Here is a 24,097-nt window from a genome sequence, read left to right as displayed (position 1 = left end):
CCAATAAGAAAGAGATTCCGAAGGAATTCTTTCCAAACAGAAAGAAAAAAGTTCACTCTTCAATGTTTGGTTTCACAAATGACTTGACCCCTAGTTTCCTATGTTCCAAGGATGGGAAAGGCAGTAATACTACTTTGGGAAAGGCAGTAATACTACTCTCTAATCAGCATAATGAGAGACAAGTGAGTGGTGAAGAAAGTGAACACAAACCCAAAATCACACTGCACTACAACAAAACCAAAGGTGCTGTAGATAATGGTGACAAAATGACAAGAGAATACGGTTGTGTTAGAGGAACGAGGCGGTGACCACTAAGAATCTTCATGGAAACGATACATATTGCAGTACTGAATGCATATATTCTGTACACTCAAAGATTTCCTGAATGGCAGAAGAACAACCAAAGCCGACGTAAACTCTTCACGACTGAACTGGCATTTGGACTCAGCAAAGGCAACATGGAAGAAAGAGCCAAAAATATTAACGGCCTTCATAAAGATGTACAAGATGCAGTGAAAGCTCGTGGTATTGCAATTCCTACAGCAGTGATCCAGACCCAGTGTTCCAAGTTATCAAAGCCACAACGATGTCAAGATTGCAAGAGACGAAGATCGGAAAACAAGATTCTGTGTGTAACGTGCAAGAAACCTGTTTGTAATATACACAGAGAAGAAACTGTTACTGTGAAGTGCAAGCAGTGCAAAAATGTACTTGACTGAAAAGTTGAAAAAAGTCCTGTGTTATTTTACTGCAGTGACTGTTGAGGTACATAGATTATTAATGTTCTGTTCGTTGAGTACTGAATTTAGTGAAAAATATAATTTTTTTTTTTTTTGTACTTTGTATCTGTGTTCTGATTAAATACTTCTAATTACCTGAAAAGCATTTTTTCAATACTAAATAAACCCATTCAATGGAAATAACGAAATCTGAGAACAAATATTACAATAAAACACAAAACTCTTTTGGGGTAGTCCAAATACTCCGCTTGGTAAAATAGAGGTGTGAAAAAGCTTGGTAACGGGAGGGTTAAGGGAAATTACAGAAAACAAAGCTGACTGGCCAAATGAACCTCATGCTCTCAGAATGTAAATCCTGTTTCTTAATACTTGTTCCACAAGAAAACAGAGTGCATATGGTAGAAACGCCAGAGTATTTACAGAGGAGCTCTTACTGAACCCAGAAAATTGATGTATCCACTGAACACGGATCAGACGATGTCGTTTGTCCAATGCAGCAGTTCTTTTTCTTTACAAAGAAAAATTCAGGACTTTTCCAATTAATTCTTGCACCGCTGCAAAGAAGAGTGAAGCAAATAGTGACAATGGTGTCAAGAAACAGCTGAAACCAGAATGAGATTTTCTCTCTGCAGTGGAGTGTGCGCTGATATGAAGTGCCCGCGAAAGGCAAAGGTCCCGAGTTCGAGTCTTGGTCTGGCACAGTTTTAATCTGCTAGGAAGTTTCAAACAGCTGAAAGTCTTAAAACTGTACAAAGCTCTAGTTAGACCCTCTTAACTGTACAACATTGCAGATCCCTCGAACAAACAACCATGTCAATGGTTGGAAGAGAGCACGTGTCACATGCCTGTACAAGAAGAGTAGGGGAAGTGATTCACAAAACTGTCCAATATCCTCAACATACATTTGTCATGAAACTTTAGAACATATTCTGAGCTAAAATAATAAGATATCTTGAACAGAATGACCTCTTTCATGCCAGCTAGCATGGATTCCGAAAACTTCTATTATGTAAAAAACAGTCTGCACTTTTCTCGTGACATCCAGAAAACACTAGATCAAGGCAGTCAAGGTGTATGCAGAACTTATTGGCTTTTGAAAAGCAATTGCTTCAGTACTGCACCTATGGTTATTATTGAAAGTAAGATTTCTGACTGAATTGAGGGTTTTTATTACAGTGGACACAGCAGGTTACCTTCGACGGAGTGACATCGACAGATGAAATCATTTCAATTACGCCCTAAGGAAATGTGTTGGACCCTTACTGTTCTTAATGTTGTATATTGATGATGTTGTAACTAATAGTAACCAAAGGCTTTTTGAAGATGATGCAGTTATCTACAATGAAGTATTATCTAAAAAGCTGCACAAACATTCAGTCAGATCTTGATAAAATTTCGGAAGTAGGGCAAAGACTGAGAGGTTACTTAAAATGCTCAGAAATGTAAAATCTTGCACTTTGCAAAATGAAAAATCATAGCATCCTATGACAATATCAATGAGTCACAGTTGGAAGCCATCAACTCATAAAAATATCTTAGTGTACTATTAATAAGTACATGAAATAAAATGATTGCACGGGCTACATCACAGGTACAGCAGCGGACATTGTTCGAATACATGGGACATGCAATCAGCCTACAAAGGAGATTGCTTGCACAACACTAATGGAATCCACCGTAGTATATTGCTCATGTTTGAAGGACCGATACCAATACAGACTAACAGGATATACTGTACACAAATAAAGAAAGGCAACACAAATGGACAATTTTGTTATGACCCAAGCAAAGCATCACAGTTATGCTCAAGAACTGAACTGTCACAGACACTTTAAGGTAGGCACCAACAAAGCCTACTTATGTCAACATGCATCCCACAATGGTTTGCAGAGTATAGATGAGGACATATAAAATATATACAGCCAACATACTAACAATGCCATATAACAAAGAAAGATTTGGAATGATGGCAAATGCCCTTTCGTTTGTTTTCGTCACTTTCAGTACAAACTCAACCAAACCATGATGGAGGTTACTTCCCTGCCAGTGGCCATTTTTCTCTCTCAGTAGGTATAACCACCCCCCCCCCCCCAACTACCATTGAGACGGGGCTGGGTTATGTATAATCACACATACAAAAAGAATATATTTGCAATTTAGAACTGAGAGACCAAAGCGTGGCGAATTAAAATTATAACAGGTGATATAATTTCATTACAACATGGGCAAAATTGCAATAATGGCTATGAACATCACATTCAAATCTGCTAACATGTAAATAAAATGATCAATTGTAAGATATGAGTATGGGGTATGTCACAACCATTGATCATTGAATCCATTAGTTATTTTTGACAGAACTGTATTTTTCCAAAAACTGCACAGATCATGATTACAAGTAATACAGATTAAAATACTAGAACTTCTCCTTAGTAGTATTAACTCATATAATTAGTAAAACACTTCCACTGAATAGGAACAAGAAATGTTCCAGCTTCCACTTAAGTACTGCAACAAGTTTTCACCAAATGACCCAGAAATGATATCACAATCTTTCTGACAAAACTTTATCATCAACATTTTTTGTGTCAATGGTTGTGTTTGTATCACACGAAGGCATCTGGGCTGCAAATAACGATAAATCCCTCTTCATAGCGTACGCATCTTCGCCATCGGCATAGTACTTGGGTTCAATTTCAGAAATTGTGAATTTGAGCGTCGTCGTATAAAGATTTAGGGCAGCTCTGTTACTTTTCCTGACGTGTAATGATACATACTTCGCGTTAAAGCACTCAACCATTGCTCTTGATGCCTGGTCCATTAATTTCTGAGCCAGACCTAGTCTTCGATGGGAACGTTTTACCGCTAACGACGTAATATGACCATGAGGATTGTCTTCACTATCTTCTTCCATTTTAGCGAGCACGTAACCTACAATCTGCCCCTTTTCGTCTTCTGCTACGTAACTTAGTTGAGGCCATGACAAACCATGATAAAAGTAATATTTCATTTGATAATTCTCTGGCAGACACAATAAATTACAATGCTGCATGTTCATCAGGTCTTCAGGTTTCGCGCATCGTATATTCATTTTGATTATTTTTAAATGTATCCTTCAATTACAAATTTTACACAGTTCAGGGCAACAGTTCGGAGTCGTCTGGATGAGAAAATGCGATCACTCTTTCCTGTATTTTCTTCTTGGTCGGTCAGGCCTTTGTTCAGGAGGAGGTTGTGGAGGTTCGTTCATACCACCAAGCAATTCCCTTACAAAACGGAACCGCGACAGAAAGAGTTTCCACACGAAGTACCAACCTGTAACCGAGATGGTATTGGTCATTTGACATCGTTTGATATATAAGGAACACGAAGTCATACAAACAAAACAGCCCTCACCTATAACGACAATCAACAACACTAACAACAAGGACGAGATCAGAGAGAATATTGCTAGTAACAACTCCTTCATAGTAACAGAAAAACTAATTTCTATAAATCACTCCTTTTGTAAATATTTAAAAAATGCTTATTTGAATCATAACACCCAGTCGAATGAGGAGCATGCACTCATCACAGCAAACACGCCATTTTGATTACATAGAAAACAGCTGTTAGATTAGAAAAGTAATAATGTCTAAAGGAATGGGAAACTACCTCTTCAAAAGATTTCTGGCAAAAGTTATCACAGTACAAGAAAAGCACCACTGCACCTGTCTTTACCCTACGCAATCATCGCAAACTGATCGTTCAAAGAGTCACATTATCATCATAAACGACTCAACAAACGACTATCATTCGACCGCGCGAAGCTTATATGTCGACTGGTCGATAATAATATTGTCGATAAAACGAGTAGTTGGAGCTGTTTGTGTTTATTTGCGGACCGGACTTCAATGTTGCATTTGAAGTAACAGGTGTGTATCTTTTTAAATAAATCAACATAAAGAAGAAGTATAATTAGATAGATTTCATTTAAAAGTACCTGTCGAAGATAGAGTGTTTGTCTCTGCAGTGCTATTTAACTGTTTTGTCAATTCTATGAATTTTTGCCAACTGTACTAAAAAAAATGCTTTTTCTTAACTATTACAGTTATCGCAATTGAAAGACATTTATTTAAATTGTAACAGAAAAAACAAGTAAGAAGATCCACTCATTTCCATTTTTAGGAACTTTATTAGAAAACATGTAATAACACCATTGTTATGTTTTGAACAATTTAAGAGGGGAATTATTTTCAGAGTAGTAGAAAATTTGACGGTGTTGATGCTCGACTGTATCACACCCAAAATTAGGATTTCGTAGTTTGTATTTTCAAGCATCACGTTCCATTGGGAGAACTGTGATAAATAATCTTGTTACTCTAAGCCAAGCTATGTGAACACAGAAATGAAATTCGGTATGAACACAGAAATGAAATTCGATAACTTCATTAAACTGTAGGCACTGCAGATGAAAACACACTCTCATTTTCTGCCAGGAACAACCATTCCCGTAATAGCTGCAACACATTAAAACAAACTTTTCAAGTTATTTTAACTTGTATGTATTTATCATATGTACAGTAGATATGTTCACTTTGTGCTCGTACATACATTAGGCCTGTTGCTTTACCAACTTGTAAAATGAGCTGCAGTTAAAATAATTGTAATGATTCAAGGAAACCATTACAGCTGTATTAAAACACATTTAATGTATCACAACTGGTTTCGTTCTTTTAGAACATAGGTTACCGAGTTGTGCTAATATTGTACCGTAATATAAAAGATATGGTTGTTATATGTGACAAAATCAGGGAAACGATGATCACTTAAACATTGCTGTGTATCTTAATTTTAGTACAAATGCCATGTTGCATGCACTTACTGCTTGGCAGGCGGTCAGCAGAATGTTTACGTCACAATCATTTCCCGATTTTGTCATTAATGTCACATATAACAACTACACCTTTTATGTCATGATACTGATGCAACTCGGCAACCTGATGTTGTTCTGAAAGAACGAAACTGGTTGTGGCACAAGAAATGAGTGTTAATGTAGCTAGGGTGGTTTTCATTAATCATCAGTGTTAGTGTTAGTCAGCTATGGAGCTCAGCATTACAACGAAGTTAAAAGACTTGTAACAAACAACAGAATTTGTTTAAAAGTTTGCCAGTTTTATCGGTTAAACTGTGCAGCAGTGTAACATAGTTGCATTCAAAAGACATCTTTCTTTTTATGTCTGCTTTCAGTTTTGCCAGATTTTGTTTGAAAATGAGTGACACAGTAGTAGCTGGGGCTCTCACATTTCACAACCTCCCATCAGATAGCACAATGAAGGTTTTATCTCACAAAATAGTTAATCAGGAGCCCTGTATTTACTTAAAACTAAATAAAGTACAAGATACAACTCCAAATTCTGTTATTCGTGGCAGTTTGTGAATAAGGTGTAGCTAACCTTCATCAAGTGAAGCAATATTTAGTGCCTACAAAGGGACAAAGGAAAGAATGTAAATAGTAATGTGTTATGATGAGACCAAACTAATGTTAAATTTTTTACAGGTATGGCTGGGACAAGTGTTATCAAAGCTGTACCGTCTCATGACCTGCTCAGTGAACTGCGAGCATTCCTTGCAGGAGCAACCAGGTCAGTGAAGACAAACCCATTAGAACTTGCACGCAGAGCACTGTCATTACTGAAGACTCTACCAGCTACAAGGGATGCTGTGCTTGAATACTTTTGTACATTATTTGAAGGTTCAGTTTCCAAATACATGAGTGAAACTGCAGCAGGGCAGAAGGTAGGAGAACACCATTTATACTACTGTGTGTTTTCCTTGTAATCATTTTCTGTTATCCTGTGTATGTAAGGCATACTTAGCACATCCTAATTTGCATAGAGAAATGAGTACTGCATTGTGTATGCATTTGCAAATGTTGCTGTAAACGTATAATCACCACACAAAAACATAGATTTTCTACACCTACATATATACTCTGCAAACAAATGTACGGTGGATGACCAAGGGTAAATCGTATCACTGTTTGATTTCTTATCCATTCCATTCACATATTGGGTGAGCAAAAAATAATGGGTATACTTGGTTGTAGGGTACTGTAAGTCAGTTTGTTGCGGAGTTAAAGTGAAATGTTTGGGACACCAGCTTTTGTACTTGTGGTTGGGGTATATTGGTATCTGGGCTAGGGTTGAGCTGAATAGGTTAACTGAAGATTGGGATCTGGCTTTTATAATTAGTATCCCGGTCTAGGGTTGAGCTATATATGTTTACTGGAGATTGGGATACCGGATTTGTACTCGTGGGGGAGAGGGGGCGTTAATGGTAATATGACCTAGGGTTTAGCTATATAGGTTACATGAATTCAATATTGTACTGCTATGTATACTTCATTGCTATTTATTATTTGAAATAGTAAATGTAATAGTAACTCTGTCCCACATATAGCAAAAGCAAAATATAGGCAGAAAAGATTATTCCGGTCTTGGGTTGAACTATTGAGGTTTACGAGAATTTGGGGTACCAGCTTTTTTAGTTGTATGTATTGTGGTCTAGGGTGAGCTGTATAGATTAACTGAAGTCTGGCATACCATTACCTTATGATGTGCTTTGTATGGTTTTATTAGGTTTTATTTTTTGGCAGTTTCGTGTGTTTAATTTTTTGCAGTGTGTTGCAACATGTACAGTAATGTTGTTTTTGTTATTGAATTCTTTGTTCGTCCCCGCCCAAAACACATGCTTGCCCCACTAACTGCATTGGGTTTAATTGAAATAGGGGTTTTTGATATGGTGATAATGTCATTGGTCAAAGCAGATGGGCGGTATCGCAGTCTCTGGTAATTCGCCAGTAACTGTATATATGCCTCTCTTTTCATATTCACATGATCCCTACTAAAGATATAAAATGGTGGCAGCATGGTGATTATACAGCCTTTTTTGAATAATGGTTCTCTAAATTTATTCACCAGGGTTTTGCAAAAATAGTGGCTTCTTTCTTCCAAGGATTTCGATTGAAGTCCCCTGCGTCTTTCTGTTGCATGCGGCTGGTTCCGGCGGAGGTTCGAGTCCTCCCTCGGGCATGGGTGTGTGTGTTTGTCCTTAGGATAATTTAGGTTAAGTAGTGTGTAGGCTTAAGGACTGATGACCTTAGCAGTTAAGTCCCATAAGATTTCACACACATTTTAACATTTTTTTCTGTTGCAATTGTGTATGGTCTTCATAGACCTGTTACAATCCTTGCAGTGTATGTCCGAATTTGTTCGATATCAATTGTCATGCCGCCTTGATAAAGGCTCCAAATGTGGGAATAGTGCTCTAGAATTTGACAAACTAGTGTCTCCTGTGCAATTTCAATTGCAGATTCACTGCAGTTTTCCAGAATCCTTCCAACAGAACTTCCATTCACTTTCCCTAATACTGATTTTACATGTTCATTCCATTTTTCTCTCCTCTTAGTCTGCCTTCTAAATGCTGTGTTGTGTTGGCTACTTTTGGTGTCGGCACAAACACATACAAGGAAGGAGAGAAGTTGCAATGGCTGGGGGCAGGAATCCAAAATGATCTGTACATAACACTTGGATATTAATAGAACACTTTATTTCTGAAAAGGGAAGAAACAAAATTTATCTTCTTGTTATGAGGTGGTTTGATGTGATTCCTGTGCCTCATAAATGCAATTACTTTGACAGACTATTAATACTCACAGAACACAGATTAAGTATTGTCATTACACAGTACTGATGCTCTTGAAGTCTCTGACCAAACGGGCCCCGACCAAGGATGGGCAGCTGGTAAGGGCGCTGAACTGTCTTCCTGGAGGTGTGGCACTGCCTGCCCTTTCCATTGGCGTGTGAGTCAGCACCTTCTTGATGGTGTTTCGTGGCTATGCGTTGGTCAGAGTGCGGTCAAATGTTTTAGGACTGCACATTGTTTTATGATGTGCTCAAAATGTTCACCACTAATCTTGTAATCCAGTACTGTTGGGTTCTTTCTGTCTGTTATAGGCATTTTCATACTTTCATCCACATTTAAAGAACATTGTCACTACTGTAAGCGCAAGTTTTGTCCATGTTTTTCTCTGTTTCCATATGGACAGTCAATGACGATGCCTAACTGTAGAAACGACATCATCATCAAACAATCTTATAGTGTGGCTTATCCTTTCTTATAAATTCTTAATTTATATTGAGAACATCAGATGTCCTCTTATGCTCCCATGGAGAACAACCTTTGTTACTTTCATTTCCGTAGATCGTTCGTTGTCTAGTATAACTTTTCTTTGTGTTCGTTAAATATTTATCCATCCAGTTACATACTTGGCAAGATATATCATTGGATCATACTTTGGCTAGTGGTTGACTATGTGGTATAGTGTCCAATGGCTTTTCTAAATCTAAGAAGGTAGAATCCACCTGTTTACTTACATATATTGCTTGTGAGATGTTGCATACGAATAAGGCAAACTGTGTTTCACATGATCAAACAATGGAAAATCAAGGATGGTATAACAAAAATGTTATGGAAAGGATAGACTGTTTACTCACCATACAGGGGCTGATGTTGAGTTACAGACAGACACAACAAAAAGACTTATACCTCTATATGGTGTGTTTCATATGAGTGCCTTTTCCTGAATCTGTGTTGATTCTTTAAGAGAAGCTTGTTTTCCACCAGAAACTTCATAATGTTTGAGTTCAGAATATGCTCTGGGATTCTGTGACAGACAGCTGCCAAAATAAGTTGCTAATTAAATATTAGCAAAAAAGGGAGCAAGCTGCTGAAACACATCAAGGTAATTAAGTATGAGTAGAAAAATAACTGAATCAGAAAAAATTATTACATAAATTTATAATGCAATCACAATTGACGCATTCCATATGAAATGGACAAATTAAAGATGTCAGGAATATTTATCTGCAGTTCCATACATTTGGTCTTATACTAATTTTGTAAGCAGGAGTGCCCTGTACTCTTTTTCCAGTCATGCAGGACCATTCATTGCACAGGAGATTTTCAATAAACATGACCTAGGAAAGGAGCTAATCCCACAATGTATTCAGTGTAAAATCTAACTGGAATTCCGCCAGTCCCTGGTATCTTCTTCTCATTGAGTAGTCTTAATTGTTTTTCGGTATTGGGGCCACTAATATCAATAGCTGCTATTTATGAATCTGTGGAACAGTCAAACAATGACATAACTGTATTCCCTTGCCTAAATAAATTTTAAATGTGGAATTTCATTTTCTTTCTGCTATTTTAAGTTTCAGCAACAGATAAATGTCATACAGTATGCATCTATTTAATGAACTGTCTGCTTTTTTTTTTTTTTTTTTTTTTTTTTTTTTTTTTTAAACCCTAGAAACAATTTACTAAATAAATTATTCTGTTGAACAACTACAATTTGTGTCTTCAGTTACAAGTATGAAATTGTTCTCCTGACTGTGTCTGTTATTTATGTAGTGAATCCTGTTTCATTGTATGTGATCAGTGGCAAACAGAAGGTCTTTAGTCTTAATTCATTCAGTGACAGAATAATCAGTCTACTTAAATTGTCATAGTTATTATTTAATAGTGTTCATATTACTCAGATAGAGGACAACCACAGCAGTTAGTGCAATCATGTTGAACACCTCTTCACTAATGCAGAACTACTAAAATTTATTAATGCCATTTTTGTGTTTGAGGGAAGCATAAAGTTTCTTTGAAAAATTCTATTAGTGGTTCAGGTATATAACTCTGCTTTGACAACAGGTTAGTTTGTCATTAGTGTCATTTTGTGCACGCATTATTAAAATGTACAATTATTTTGACATTTTTTGATTTCATTAAACTGATCCATATGGCTGGTATTTACAAGAAGGCCTAGAAAGTAACTGTAACACTTGTTTTTATGAAAATTTATTGTGACCTCTTCTTAAAGGATGCTTTCAAAACTTGTGTTAGTTGGTTAGTTATATATTCCATTGAGCATATGAATGAGTTTTTTTTATTGAAATTGTGTGGAATGAGGCAATTTACAGAATGTGTATACATGATAATATATATATTTAATCAACATTTTATTTTTCCGTCTTACTCAGGCAGCTACACTTAAAACTAGTCATTTTACATTATACTAGTTTTTAAATGAAATTTTGTCCATGGAATAGAAAAGGACTTATCCAGAAGAAATTATTTTAGGTTACATTTAAAACTTGCTTTGCTATCTGTCACACATTATGTTATTGGGTAAAGATCAAAAATTTTTGTTGTTAGCCTCTGACATTTTTAATAATGGGTAATAGAGGTCATTTTTTCCTGTAATGTTGTGGACATGGACATCATTATGATTCTCAAATTGTGATGGTTAATTTATGATGAATTTTATTTGCGACTATTATGTTGGGATGGTACAGTTACAGTACCTAACACCTCAAAGAGGTACCTGTAAGATGGCCGTTGGCGAACACCACATATTATTCTTACTGCTTACTTTTGTGCAGTTAATACTTTCATTCTGAGCTACCCCAGAAAATTATTCATTAATATTAGGAGATTGATTTGTTTGTCCCCAAGACTAGCATTTATGCGAAGGGCAGAAGTAGCTGAGCATGTTTAGGGACTCAGAAAGATGCTTCTTCCAGGTAAAGTTTTCATCAGTATGTACACCCAAAAATTTGGAGCATTCTACCCTGTTTGCTGGCTGCTCTTTGTCAATTGTTGGTATGACTCTGTTAGTTGTATGGAAATTAATGTAGGTGTTTTCTCAAAAGTTATTGAATTACAAAATAATTCTATGAGTAACACCACTAAGAATCTCTTCAGTTGCTTTCTTTATAATTGGGTTTATCATAGCACTAGTATCATCAGTAAAAGCACCAGTTCCGTTTCATAAATGTGGAAGGTAATTCACATATTTAAAGAATAGGAGTGGACCTGAAATTGAACCCCGTGGGATGTCCTTCATGATTTCTCCACAGTTACTAAAATTTTTTCTCTTTCAAACTTTGTTTGAATTATTCAGTGCAACTTTTGGCATTCTGTTTGTTAATTATGATTCAAACAAGTTGCTTTTAAAGCCATCAATTCCATAAAACTTAGTTCTTCTAAGAGAACAACATGATCTGTGCAATCAAGAAACTTGGAAAGATCACAAAAAATACCAACTGATGATATTTTATTATTTAAGGCCTGTAGTATTTACTGAAAGAGCGACGTTATTTAAATTTTTCTTGCCATTGTTCTTAATATTTTAATCTGTCTGGAAAAATTCTCTGTGTCAGTTATTCATTACATGTATCACTAAGGGAATTATATATTAAGTTAGAACAATTCATCAGACTTGTGTTTGAAATTCCGTCAGTACCATCTGAGCTTTTGTTTTTTAGAACTTCTATAACTCTGTTAATTTCAGTAAAAGGTATTAGTATTATGTTTAATTGTTTGAAGTTTTGTGGGCTGACATTTTTAATACATTGCTTCAGGTGAACCATTTGATCCTATTTTTGCTAAATGCCTTTTCCGAAAACTACCTAGAACAGATAGTTTAGAACCACACTCATGATGGAAACACGTTAGATCTTTTTGCCACAAACAGATCTGAATATTTGAGGTAGTCCACATTGGAACTAGTATCAGTAAGCATAACACAGTTATAGCAACAAGGAATACCAAAACACACAGGATAACTAAAACAAGCAGAAAGATTTACGTGTTCAGCAAACTAGACAGAGAAATAATATTGTCATACCTCAGTGAGGAACTGGAAACCTTTAGCTGACAGGAACATTTAGAGATTATATGGCTTAAGTTTAAAAGAGTAGTTGACCATGCACTGGATGGATATGAACCCAATAGAACAGTTCATAATGGGAGAAACTGTCCATGGTATACAGTAACTAGAGGGGGGGGGGGGGGGGAAAGAAACACAGACTACTGCGTGAAAAGCATAAAACAAATCATAGGGCTGTAGATAGAGGGATGCTGAATGAAACATGTTTGGCAGTCAATAGAGCAATAGATGAAGCCTTCAGTGAATTCTGTAGCAGATTATTGTCAGATGATCTTTCACAAACCCAAAGAAATTGTGGTCACATGTAAAGGCTGTTAGCAGCACTGAACTCAGTGTCCCCCATGGACGAGACTGGAACTGAAGCTGAGAGTAATAAAATGAAAGCAGAAATGCTTAAGTCTGTCTTCAAATGTTCCTTTACAGAGAAAAACCCAGGAATATTGCCCCAACTTAATTCTGGTACCACTGAAAAGATAAGTGAAATAGATATTGGTGTCAATGGCATTAAGAAACAGCTGAAAACATTACAACTGAACAAATCCCCAGGCCCCTAGGTAATCTCTATTAGATTCTTACCCAATTCACAACTGAGTTAGCTCCTTCTGTACTTTGTAACCTGTTGTTGATCCTTCAAACAAAAAACTGTGCCCAGTAGTTGAAAGAAAGAACAGGTCACACCTGCTTTCAAGATGGGCGGCAGAAGTGATCCACAAAAGTGCCTTCCAATGTCCTTAGCATCTATTTGTTGTAGAATCTTAGAAGATATTCTGAGCTCAAACATAAAGATGTATCTCGAATGGAATGACCTGCCAACCAACACGGATTTCGAAAATGTAGAACATGTGAAACACACCTAGCGCTTTTTTCATGTGACATCCTGAAAGCCACGGATTAAGGAAGCCAGGTAGATGCAATGTTTCTGAAAGGGATTTGATTCAGTACCACGCATATGCTGCTTATCAAAAGTACGATCGTTCAGAGTGCATTCTATAAGTAATGCGACCAATTTTTTTCTGACGCAATGGTACACCAATATGTGTTGTAACTGGCTGGGCTAAGTGGAGGGGAGTGTTAGCTTCAAAACGCTCTTTGTCTCATTCGGCTGCGAGCTGCTGGAGAGTCAGGATGTGCATTTCCGTCAACCCTGTTTTGAGTTTATGTAACATAGCACAATGGATCATTCTGTAGAGCAACGGTACGCTATCAAATTTTCCATTAAACTTGGGAAGTCCGCTACCTAAACGTCTCAATTACTTCAGCATGCCTTTGGGACTGATTGCTTGTCCAAATCACAAGTTTTCTGATGGCACAAGTCGTTCACAGAGGGCTGAGAGGAGATCACCGACGAACCTTGCAGTGGACGGCCATCAACTCTCAAGTCGACGAAAATGTGACACGTGTGCGTGGTTGTTTGAACTCTGACAAATGACTGAGCCTTTAATTGATAGCACAAACTCTAAACATGTCAAAAACAACCATTTTCCGCATTGTGACCGAAGATTTGAACATGAGAAAGGTGTGTGCCAAACTCGTCCCAAAAGTGTTGACCAACGAACCCGAGCACATGCGAGTGCTTCGGTGCTGAGAAATGTTGGAAATGTGTGAAAATAATCCTCATTTTTTTAAACTCAGTTATCACTGGCGATGAGTCATGGATTTTTGGGTACGACCCTGAGACAAAAAGGCAGAGTTCAGAGTGGCACACCCCATCGTCACACCATCCCAAGAAGGCATGCATGAGCAAGTCGAGGATCAAAACCATGCTCATTGTCTTCTTTGACATCAGAGGCATTGTCCACCACGAATTCATACCTACCGGAACTACAGTGAACTCAGCTTTCTACTTGGAAGTGCTCAAAAGACTGAAAAGGAGGGTCTCGCACTACCGAAGTGACATCAAGTACATATGGAAAGTTCACCACGACAACACGCCGAGTCATGGTGCCTTCATTGTCAACGACTTCCTGTCCAGGACCAAGACCCCATTGGTTCCCCAGCCTCCCTACAGTCCTGACCTGGCTCCCGCTGACTTTTTTTTTTTTTTTTGTTTCCTCAGTTAAAAGGAGCCATGAAACGGAAACATTGGGACACAATTGAAAGCATCCAGGCACATGTTACATCAGCTCTAAAGGACATTCCAGAAAAGGCATTCCTGGCATGGAAACACCACCTCCAGAAGTGTATCGATGCAAGAGTGTGCTGTTTTGAAAATTTTTATTTGTATGAATATATTCAATAAATGATTTTTTTATGAATTTGGTCATTTTACTTATGGAACGCACCTTGTATGGGGTATCAGATGAAACATGTGACTGGATTTAGGATTTTTGGTAGGTGGATGCAGCATGTTATCCTGGGTGGAGGGTGGTTGACAGATGTAGAAGTAATTTCAGGTGTACTGTAGGGGAGTTTTTTGTGTGCCTCGCTATTCAGTTTGTAAAGCAAGCTGCAAATCATTCCCCACTCTGAAATCTTATCAAGCTACAACTGAATATTGGTACAGCTTTTCAGACTTTACTTCATCGTAGAGAACTGCATCGTCTGTGAAAACTCTGAGGTTATTATTGCAATTGTAATAATAACCTCAGAGTTTTCACAGATGGTCATCATAGAGAACTGCATCATCTGTGAGAACTCTGAGGTTATTATTACAATTGCAATAATAACCTCAGAGTTTTCACAGATGATGCAGTTCTCTACTATGAAGTAAAGTCTGAAAAGCTGTACCAATATTCAGATGTAGCTTGGTAAGATATCAGAATGGGGAATGATTTGCAGCTTGCTTTAAATGTTAAAAAAAAAAAGAAAGAAAGAAAGAAAATAGCATCCTATGAACATAATATTGGTGAGCCACAGTTGGAATCTGTAAACTCGTACAAATACTTGGATGTAACATGTGGTAGAGGTATGAAGTGTAACAATCACGTAGGCTCAGTTGTGGATAAGGCAGGTAGCAGGCTTCAGTATATTGGTAGAATACTAGAGAAATACAATCAGTCTACAAAGGAGATTGGTTGCAAATCACTTGTGCCATCCATCCTGGAACATTGCTCAGGTGTGTGGAACCCATACCAAGTGGGACTATCAGGGTGTATTGAACATTACTGAGAAGGACAGCATGAATTGTCACAGGTTCGTTTGATCTGCTGGAGGGTGTCACTAAGATGTTGAAAGAACTGAACAGCCAAACTCCCGAATATAGACAGAAACTATATCGAGAAGGTAGTGACAAAGTTTCAAGACCTGGTTTTAAATTGTGACTCAAGGAATATACCACAGACCCCTGCATATTGCTCCCATAGTAACTATGAGGATAAGATTAGATTAATTACAGCACACATAGAGGTGTTTAAATGGTCAGCTTTCCTACACTCCACATGTCAATAAAATGGGAAAAGGCCCTAATAACTGATATAATGGCGTGTACCCTCTGCCATCCAATTCACAGTGGTTTGCTGAGTATAGATGTAGATGTAGATAGAAACACCAACCCACAATCCTTACATTTTTCTGCCAGATTCACTAATCTATGGCAAAATCTATATTTATCACAGTATACCAAAAAAGCACTAACACATTTAAACTGAAATGAAGTAAGAATTAGTGAATACTTATCTTCTGATGAGTTGTGTTAATATCTTCTGGGAATGAAACTTCCTGGCAGATTAAAACTGTATGCTGGACCAAGACTCGAACTCGGGACTTTTGTCTTTCGCAGGCAAGTGCTCTACAATCTGAGCTACACAAGCATGACTCACGCCCCGTCGTCACAGCCTTATTTCTGCCAGTATCTTGTCTCCTACCTTCCAAACTTCACAGAAGCTCTCCTGCGAACCTTGTGGAACAGGCTATCACTAAGCCATGTCTCCACAATATCCTTTCTTCCAGGGGTGCTAGTTCTGCAAGGTTCGCAGGAGAGCTTCTGTGAAGTTCGGAAGGTAAGAGATGCGATACTGACAGAAGTAAGGCTGTGAGGACGGGGCGTGAGGCATTCTTGGGTAGCTCAGATGGCAGAACACTTGCCCACGAAAGGCAAGTCTCGGTCCGGAACACAGTTTTAATCTGCCAGGAAGTTTCATATCAGTGCACACTCTACGGCAGAGTGAAAATCTCGCTCTAGGAACTTCTGGGTAGCAGGCCGATAAAACCATGAGAATGTAATACCTCACAGATATTCAGTTAATGTACAAGTTTTGGATTGCAGAAGTCACAAAACAAATGAAAACTAAAAATGCACTATATTTTTAACAAATTAAGGAAAGCAGTGTAATGTATCCAAAACTACGTGTACTGTTCCATACAGCTGGTGCTGTTGTCAAGTAGAGAGTATGACGGATCATCACGACTGCCAGGTGTGGGTTTGAGACTTTTCAATAAATGCTTGTGATTTGGTAACCTTGTGAGCAGATGTGCAAGATCTCGTGCAGTACTGCCTTTGACTACTTCTCTTGGATTTGTTTTGAAAAGTTCAGGAAATTATTCAGTAGGAAACCAGTATGTGGTTACTGTTGTACCTACTTCAACTTTAAATGTATTAATACAGCCAATGTAACAAAGAAAATTCACACCATACTTTTCCCTATGCTCATTTCTGTCTCAACTTTTGTTGAACAAGCATCATTGAAGAATTTACAGGTGCGTGAATGAAGCATCTGAAGGCCAAATTAACACAGAATTAAATCCATTAGCAGAATTCCCTATGTTGATCTTCTGTTACTTCGTTACAAAGTGTGATATTCACTGTATTGATACTTTCCTAACATTGTTATATCCAATCATAAAAGAACACTGATTGTTCTTTTATGTGTTGCACGCATTTCCTTCACCTGTTCCATGAACGAAAATACTTTGTTATAGGCATCAGCTGTTAGATGCTTTGATTGACATTGATCTTGCCGGCCGGGGTGGCCGAGTGGTTCTAGGTGCTACAGTCTGGAACCGTGCGACCGCTACGGTCGCAGGTTCGAATCCTTAGGTTAGTTAGGTTTAAGTAGTTCTAAGTTCTAGGGGACTGACGACCTCAGCAGTTAAGTCCCATAGTGCTCAGAGCCATTTGAACCATTTTGAACATTGATCTTCAAAATATTTTTTTCTCTCTTATCTGTGCAGTGGAAGAATGCTTCTGTCGGAGACTCTGACTAAAGACTGGAGTACGAGCTGTCCCATTCTACCTTCCTCAGGACCTTTAAAAATTTTCCCAAAAATTTTTGCATGCAAACATATTCATGCTCTTTTTAGCATACAACTCACCTCTCATTTGCACAAGCTCGCCCAGCTGTAAGTCACTCATTTAGCCCAACTCATTGTCATTATCTCTTTGTGTCTCTCTAACTGTCACTGTCTCCTGTCTCACAGCCACAGTCACCTTTTTACTGCAACTATCTCATTCATTCCTTCCCACTGCTGTTGTCTTTCCTCAGTGACACTGTCTCTCTCTTACTCATTGTCATGGTGATATACTCGGTCTCTCATTGTCTCTGGTTCTCACCTACTTCCACTTTCTCTTTGGTTTTTTCTTCTCCCTCTGGCACTGTCTCCTTCAGTCTTTTCCTAGCACTGTTATGTCCCTGTCAACTGCATTCCCTTGTCACTATGTCATTCTCTTTCTCTCGCACTTTAGTTGTCTCCTTTGTTCTTCCTACACCACAACCACTGTCTATTATCTTCCAATATTTATTACTTTTCTGTCTCTTTCCCACTGCCACTGTTTCCTTCCTTCAGGATACAAAAGTGCGATTATGTTCGTGTGCCAAACATTTTGGGAAATTTTTTTAAAGGTGCTGAGGAAGGTAGAATGTGAGGCAGGTGGTACCCCATTACCATATTTACCTTTTTTCTACCACGATAGTAGTATTTTTCACTGGTTACCTTCTTTTCTGTGCAAAAGCAAGGCATGCCATCCGTAAGACACTTTTGTGTCTCAGTAAAATTTATATAGTTTACCTATGTGGAACTGAAATAAGACTAAACTAATTTTGAACCCATTTTGACTAATTTTACATATCAGACCGGATTTTAAGGTATGTCATCCATAAGACACTTTTATGTGTCAGTAAAATTTAGATAGTTTACCTATGTGGAACTGAAATAAGACAAAACTAATTTTGAAGCCATTTTGACTAATTTTACATATCAGACCGGATTTTATGTGCACAGAAATTTTACATGTGCTTCAGTATGACATGGGGCTCCCAGAACCCTTCTGATGATAATGGAGACATTTTACAGTGTATTTTTCCATGCTGCGTCACGTTATAAATTACATTTTCATCTCACACTCGATTTTACATACATATTTTATGTGTACAAGTAGGGTAAGTTTTAACCTCTGTATCTCGGAAACGGATAAAGATATCGAGAAAATTTTCAACATTGTTCGAGATTGGCCCATGAACCAAATGGTGCCTCCATAAGTCCATTAAGGTGAGCCATAGACAATATCTAATGCAAAAATAATCAACTGAACCAATTTGTTCCATCTGCCTAGGCTGGAGGAAATGTGTAATATTCAAACTTTGACCCTGTACTATAGGATACTTCCATTAAGATGATTGTTCTGTTGGGTATGCAATTGATTTGTTGCCCAAGGGCTATCCGAAACATGACACTACCTTTTTATCACCAATAGAACCCAAGGTACAAGTCCCAGAAAAATCCTGTTTTTTATGCATGGTGTTTTGGAACATACAGTGATAAGCCAAAGCATTATTACCACTGCCCACTGCGATGTTGGATGCCACCTGGTGGCGTTGCAGCCACATGATGCAGTAACAAAAGTATGTTAGTGGAGCAGACATGGATGGGGCATCACCCTAGTGAAGATACAGGCTGTCAATGGGGACATCCATTGAGGAGGCAACTTTGACAAATGTCAGATTATTATCTCACAGAGCCTGTGAACGATCATCTCGAAAACGGTGAAGCTGGTTGAATGTTCATGTGTTACTGTCATGAGGAGTTATGGAAAGAGGTTGAACCACAGTGAAACTACCACTAGATGCTAAATGGTTGGACATCCATGACTCTTCACAAAGCATGGGGTCTGGAGGCTTGTCTGATCTGTGAAATAGGATAGGTGGCAATCTGTGGCATCTCTGCTGAAGGAGAACATTGCTGGTGCACGTGCAAGTGTTTCGGAGCACTCCATTTGTCGTACATTATTGAACATGGAGCTCTGCAGCAGACCACCCCTATGTGTCTGTATGTTGACCCAACGATGTTGTCAGTTATGATTGCAGTAGGCACGGGACCATCAGGATTCGACTGTTGATCAATGGAAATATGTCAGCTCTTTGGGTGAATCACATTTTTGCTACACTAGGTCGATGGTCGTCTCCAAAAACTCCATCATTGATGTGAATGGCGGCCCAAAATGTGCAGCATGCCATGGACACAGGCTGCTGGGAGCAGTATTGTGCTTTGGAAGACATTCTCCTGCATTTGCATGGGACTTGTGGAAGTAATTGAAGATATGCTGGCAGCTGGAACCACCTGCTTCCCTTCATGCTTGATGTCTTCCCCAATGGTGGTTATCTTTCAGCAGTACAATTGTCCATGTCTCAGACCCAGAACCATGCTACAGTGGTTCGAGGAGCATTATAGTGAACTCACATTGGTGTCATGGCAACCAAATTCACCTAATGTAAATCCTGTGGAAGCCATCTCAGTTGCTATTGGGCGCCATTATTGGATACACAAATCAGCAGCCAATTATTTGCGCGAATTACCTCCACAAACCTACCACCAAAGAGTTGAATCCCAGATACGCAGAATAAGTGATGTATTTCATTCCCAAAATGGACAATCAAGCTATTAAACAGGTGTTCACAATGTTTCAACTCGTCAGTGTATTGGTAGTGCATGCTGTCACATGCACACCAATCAGTCAGCCTCAGAATGCGGTATATCTAAATTACTCCCCCCAGGGGGTGCACAGGTCTTTTGTGGTTACTTGTTTGGTGCACATAAGGCCCTGAGCTATTGTAGCCTTTCTTCTCTCCCAGGCTGCACTCCCTTCCCCATGTCCGCTCCATCCCATTCTATCTTCTCCCCTTCCTGCCCCCCCCCCCCCATTTCTCCCTCGGTGTTTCCCTTTATGACAACTATTCCCTTGGTTCTGCTGTTCCTTTTTGGTCTTGTTTCTCATGTTTCCACTCTCCCTTTTTTTCCGTCTCCCTTGAGGTTTGACCTCCCATTCTAAATTCTGTTTCCATAATGTGAGCCATTTGGGGAAGAAGGCTCCTCCCTAGCATCTCCGGCTTGCGTTCCTCACCCCCTTCTCCTCCCCCTTTTCCCCTTGCATGCTGGATTCCCCAATCAATAAAAGGGAAAGGAAGATTCAGGAATTCAAAATTCTCGACTTTCTACCCTATCCTGAGGCCCGACAGAGATTCGACCCTCTCCACATGGTATCTTTGTCTACCTCTACTTCTGTTGTGTTCTTCCCTCTTTTTCCTCCTCCTCCTTCCATCCCTCCCTACTTCTGTCCTGTCCCCTTTCTCTTTCTTACCTTCAGGTGGTTAATGTTCTCTCCCACAACTCCTTGTCCTTGCTAGGAGAAGAAACTCTCTTGCCTTGCACCCACCGTGGATGGGACTTCCTCTGGAACCTCACTCCATGACATTTCCAGGACAAGAAGCCTGTTACTTCAAGTCGGACACCAGATCCATGTTCTTTGGACCTCAAGGCTGTTCATTCTCATTTGGTTGTAGTAGATATTGCTGCCACTTGCTCTCTTCCCGACAATACCTCTTGCCCTTCGAAGAAGAAGATGTGTAAGTCTTAGTATGAGCACTTCCCCCTCCCCGCGACACCACAGGAGGTATTGACCACTCCCTCTCAGATAGTATGCATCCAATCTTATATTCATGAGTGTCACTCCGTTCTTACTGGTGATGGACGCTGACTTGGCATGATGACCAATGACCAATTCTGGCCCATTTGACTTCCATCTGGTCTCTTGTGCTACTCTCCTCTGATAGAACTGTAAAGGGTACTATCATCACCTTCTAGAATTGCAGTCTCTTCTTCCTCTTTCCTCTGTAGCTTTCGTTGTATTGCAAGAATTTTGTTTTGATTGACTCTTCATGATTTCTAAGCCTTCTGCCGGAACCGTGTCAGCACTTTGCGAGCCTTCGGTGGTGTCTGTCTGTTAGTTGGCTTGGACATTGTTGGTTCATGGGTTTCTCTTTATACTGTGCTGGAAATGGTGAACATTCGGATCCACTTAGACTCTGCGGTCACAATGTGCAATCTTGATCTCCCCCAGACCAGTATCCTCTGCTTCCTACTCTTCTTGCCCTTGTTTGACAGCTCCCTCCTCCCTTCCTTCTCCTTAGATATTTTAACACCAATAATCGTGTGTGGAGTGGTACTGTGACCACTAACTGGGGCAGGATTGTTGAAGACTTGCTGACAGTGTTTGATCTCTGCCTCCTCAACATTGGAGCCCCTACATACTTTAGTGTAGCACATAGCACTTTCTTGGCCGTTGATCTTTCCATCTATAGCCTTTGATTCCTCCCCTCCACTCAGTGTGGGTTTCATTACGATTTGTGTGATAGTGATCATTTTCCGATCGTCTTATTCTCTCTCCAATGTCATTTTCCTTTATGCCCACCCAGGTGGGCTTTTACTTATGCAGATTGTGACGTCTTTTCTACGACTGCAATCCGAACTGCATTTTCAGATGGGCTATGGCAGAAAATTTAGTCCACCTGCAGTCCACTATCTGAATGGCTTTTGCCATTGTCAACACCTTGTTGCAATCACCTTCGACCTGTGTAAAGCTTATGATACCATGTGGCACCACCATGTCCTTGCCACCTTACATGAGTTGGGCCTCTGTGGGCCACTCCCAATTTTCTTTCATGTCGCACTTATCAGGTAAAGTTTGGCGTATCCTGTATCATCTTCCACCTGCATGAGAATTGGATCCCACTGGTTTCTATTTTGGGTGTCTCTCTCTTTTAGTGCTATTAATGGTCTGTTGGTAGCTGTGGGGCCTATGGTGTCCCCCTCTTTGTGTACTGATGAATTTTGCATTTATTTTTATTTGTCCACACTGATGACATTGCTGCAGTGGTAATGCTACTTCCCGCCAGTTCACTGAAGTTGGGTACTGTTGGGCTTGTTTGGCATTTGGATGAGCGACCATCTGGGTCTGCCAAGTGCTATTGGCAGTCGGGGTGCACTCAGTCCTTGTGAGACCAATGGAGGAGCTGTTTGCTTAAGGAGGAGTGGATCTGGTCACAAAAACTGGCAACAGCTGGAGGCAGGGTGCTGACCACATGCCCCTCTATATCCGCATCCAGTGATGCCAGTCAGCTGAGCATGACATGGCGTTCTGCCGGTACTGTCGGGCCTTCCGAGGCCTGTTCAGACGGAGAAGTTTGTTTGTCCTCGATGGGAATTGTTAAACACAGACTGCAAGGAGCAATACACTGAACACAATCTTGGGTTCTTACTCATGGCTTCCATTTTTCAGTTGCCAACATTTGCGTTACGCATTTCTGTCATTGCCATATAGTCCATCCTAATCCAAATCTGTATCTTGGTGGCTTGTCCGTCATTGTGGTGGATTGACATTGTTATTTAGGACTAGTCTTTGATGTCTAGTTGACATGGCTTCCCCATCTTCAACTAAAGCAGACATGTTGGTCACACCTCAATGCTCTTTGATGCCTCAGCAGCACCAACTGGAGTACGGACCATTCTACTCTGATACAGCTCTACCCAGCATTGGTACAGATGTGTCTGGATTATGAGAGTCTCACATACAGCTTGGCATCACCTTTGACTTTACAGATACTGAACATAGTACACCAGTGTGGGATACAACTGACAGCTGGTGCTTTTCAGACTAGCCCTGTGATCAGCCTCCTAGTGGAGGCAGGGGTTCCACTGTTGCATGGTCTGCGCCATTGACAGCTGATTGCTTATGTGTTATGCATCCATTGCCGCTGGGAGCACCTGACTACCGTCTGCTTATGTCACATCCAGAGACCCACTCCCGCAGCAGTGGCCTAGGCCTGAGGTTATGACCGCCATCTGTATATGGTCCCTTTTTTCTTAACTCCAACTTTTCCCTCTATCATTTCTTCTCTGGGCCTGCTCACATACACCTCTGGTGTTTGTCACATCCGCAGCTCTGTCTTGATCTATCATGAGGTCCGAAAGACTCTGCTCATCCTTAGGCCCTCCACTGCTAATTCTTCTCCATTCTTAGTCCATCTTGGGGTTCAGAAGTAATCTATATGGATGGCTCAATGGTTGCCCATTGTGCGGGCTTTGCGTACATTCATGTGGGGTGTAATGAACTCCGCTCCATGCCAAATGGCTGCAGTTTTTTTCACTGGGGAGTTGTTAGCCATGTCTCGTGCTCTTGAGCATATCTGTTCCTGCACCGGTGAGTCCTTCCTCATCTGTAGTGATTCTTTGAGCAGTTTACAAGCTCATGACCAATATTACCCTTGCCATCCCTTGGTCCTGACTAACCAGAATTACCATTTTGCCATCGAATAATGTGGATGGTCAGTGGTCTTTGTCTGGACCCCGGGTCACATTGGGACCCTGGGGAATGAACTCACTGACA

General features: G+C 39.7%; 2 protein-coding genes across 3 annotated transcripts in view; one reads left to right on the top strand and one right to left on the bottom strand.

The window, feature by feature from the left end:
• Positions 1–3,085: 3,085 nt before the first annotated feature.
• LOC126251643 (N-alpha-acetyltransferase 10) lies at positions 3,086–4,544 on the bottom strand. 2 transcript variants are annotated; one of them, XM_049952197.1, is made up of 3 exons: positions 4,395–4,502; positions 4,137–4,157; positions 3,086–4,055 (listed from the first exon to the last, which is right to left on the bottom strand). In XM_049952197.1, exon 3 carries the CDS (start codon positions 3,829–3,831, stop codon positions 3,286–3,288), a length of 546 nt encoding a protein of 181 aa, XP_049808154.1. In that variant the 5' UTR covers positions 3,832–4,055; positions 4,137–4,157; positions 4,395–4,502; the 3' UTR covers positions 3,086–3,285. The 2 variants fall into 2 exon arrangements, with proteins under 2 accessions (XP_049808154.1, XP_049808153.1); XM_049952196.1 differs by lacking the exon at positions 4,137–4,157 and having other exon boundaries at positions 4,395–4,544.
• A 39-nt stretch (positions 4,545–4,583) lies between these two features.
• LOC126251642 (integrator complex subunit 5) overlaps positions 4,584–24,097 on the top strand; it is a 132,906-nt gene continuing 113,392 nt past the window's right edge. The window contains exons 1-2 of the mRNA XM_049952194.1: positions 4,584–4,654; positions 6,280–6,518. Of these exons, the coding sequence (XP_049808151.1) occupies positions 6,282–6,518 (237 nt within the window). The 5' untranslated portion in view covers positions 4,584–4,654; positions 6,280–6,281. The remainder of the gene's footprint in view (positions 4,655–6,279; positions 6,519–24,097) is intronic.

This window comes from Schistocerca nitens, chromosome 4, assembly GCF_023898315.1.
Source record: "Schistocerca nitens isolate TAMUIC-IGC-003100 chromosome 4, iqSchNite1.1, whole genome shotgun sequence".
NCBI lineage: Eukaryota > Metazoa > Arthropoda > Insecta > Orthoptera > Acrididae > Schistocerca > Schistocerca nitens.
Note: the sequence above shows the minus strand (reverse complement) of the source record. Positions and strands in the feature narration are given on the sequence as shown.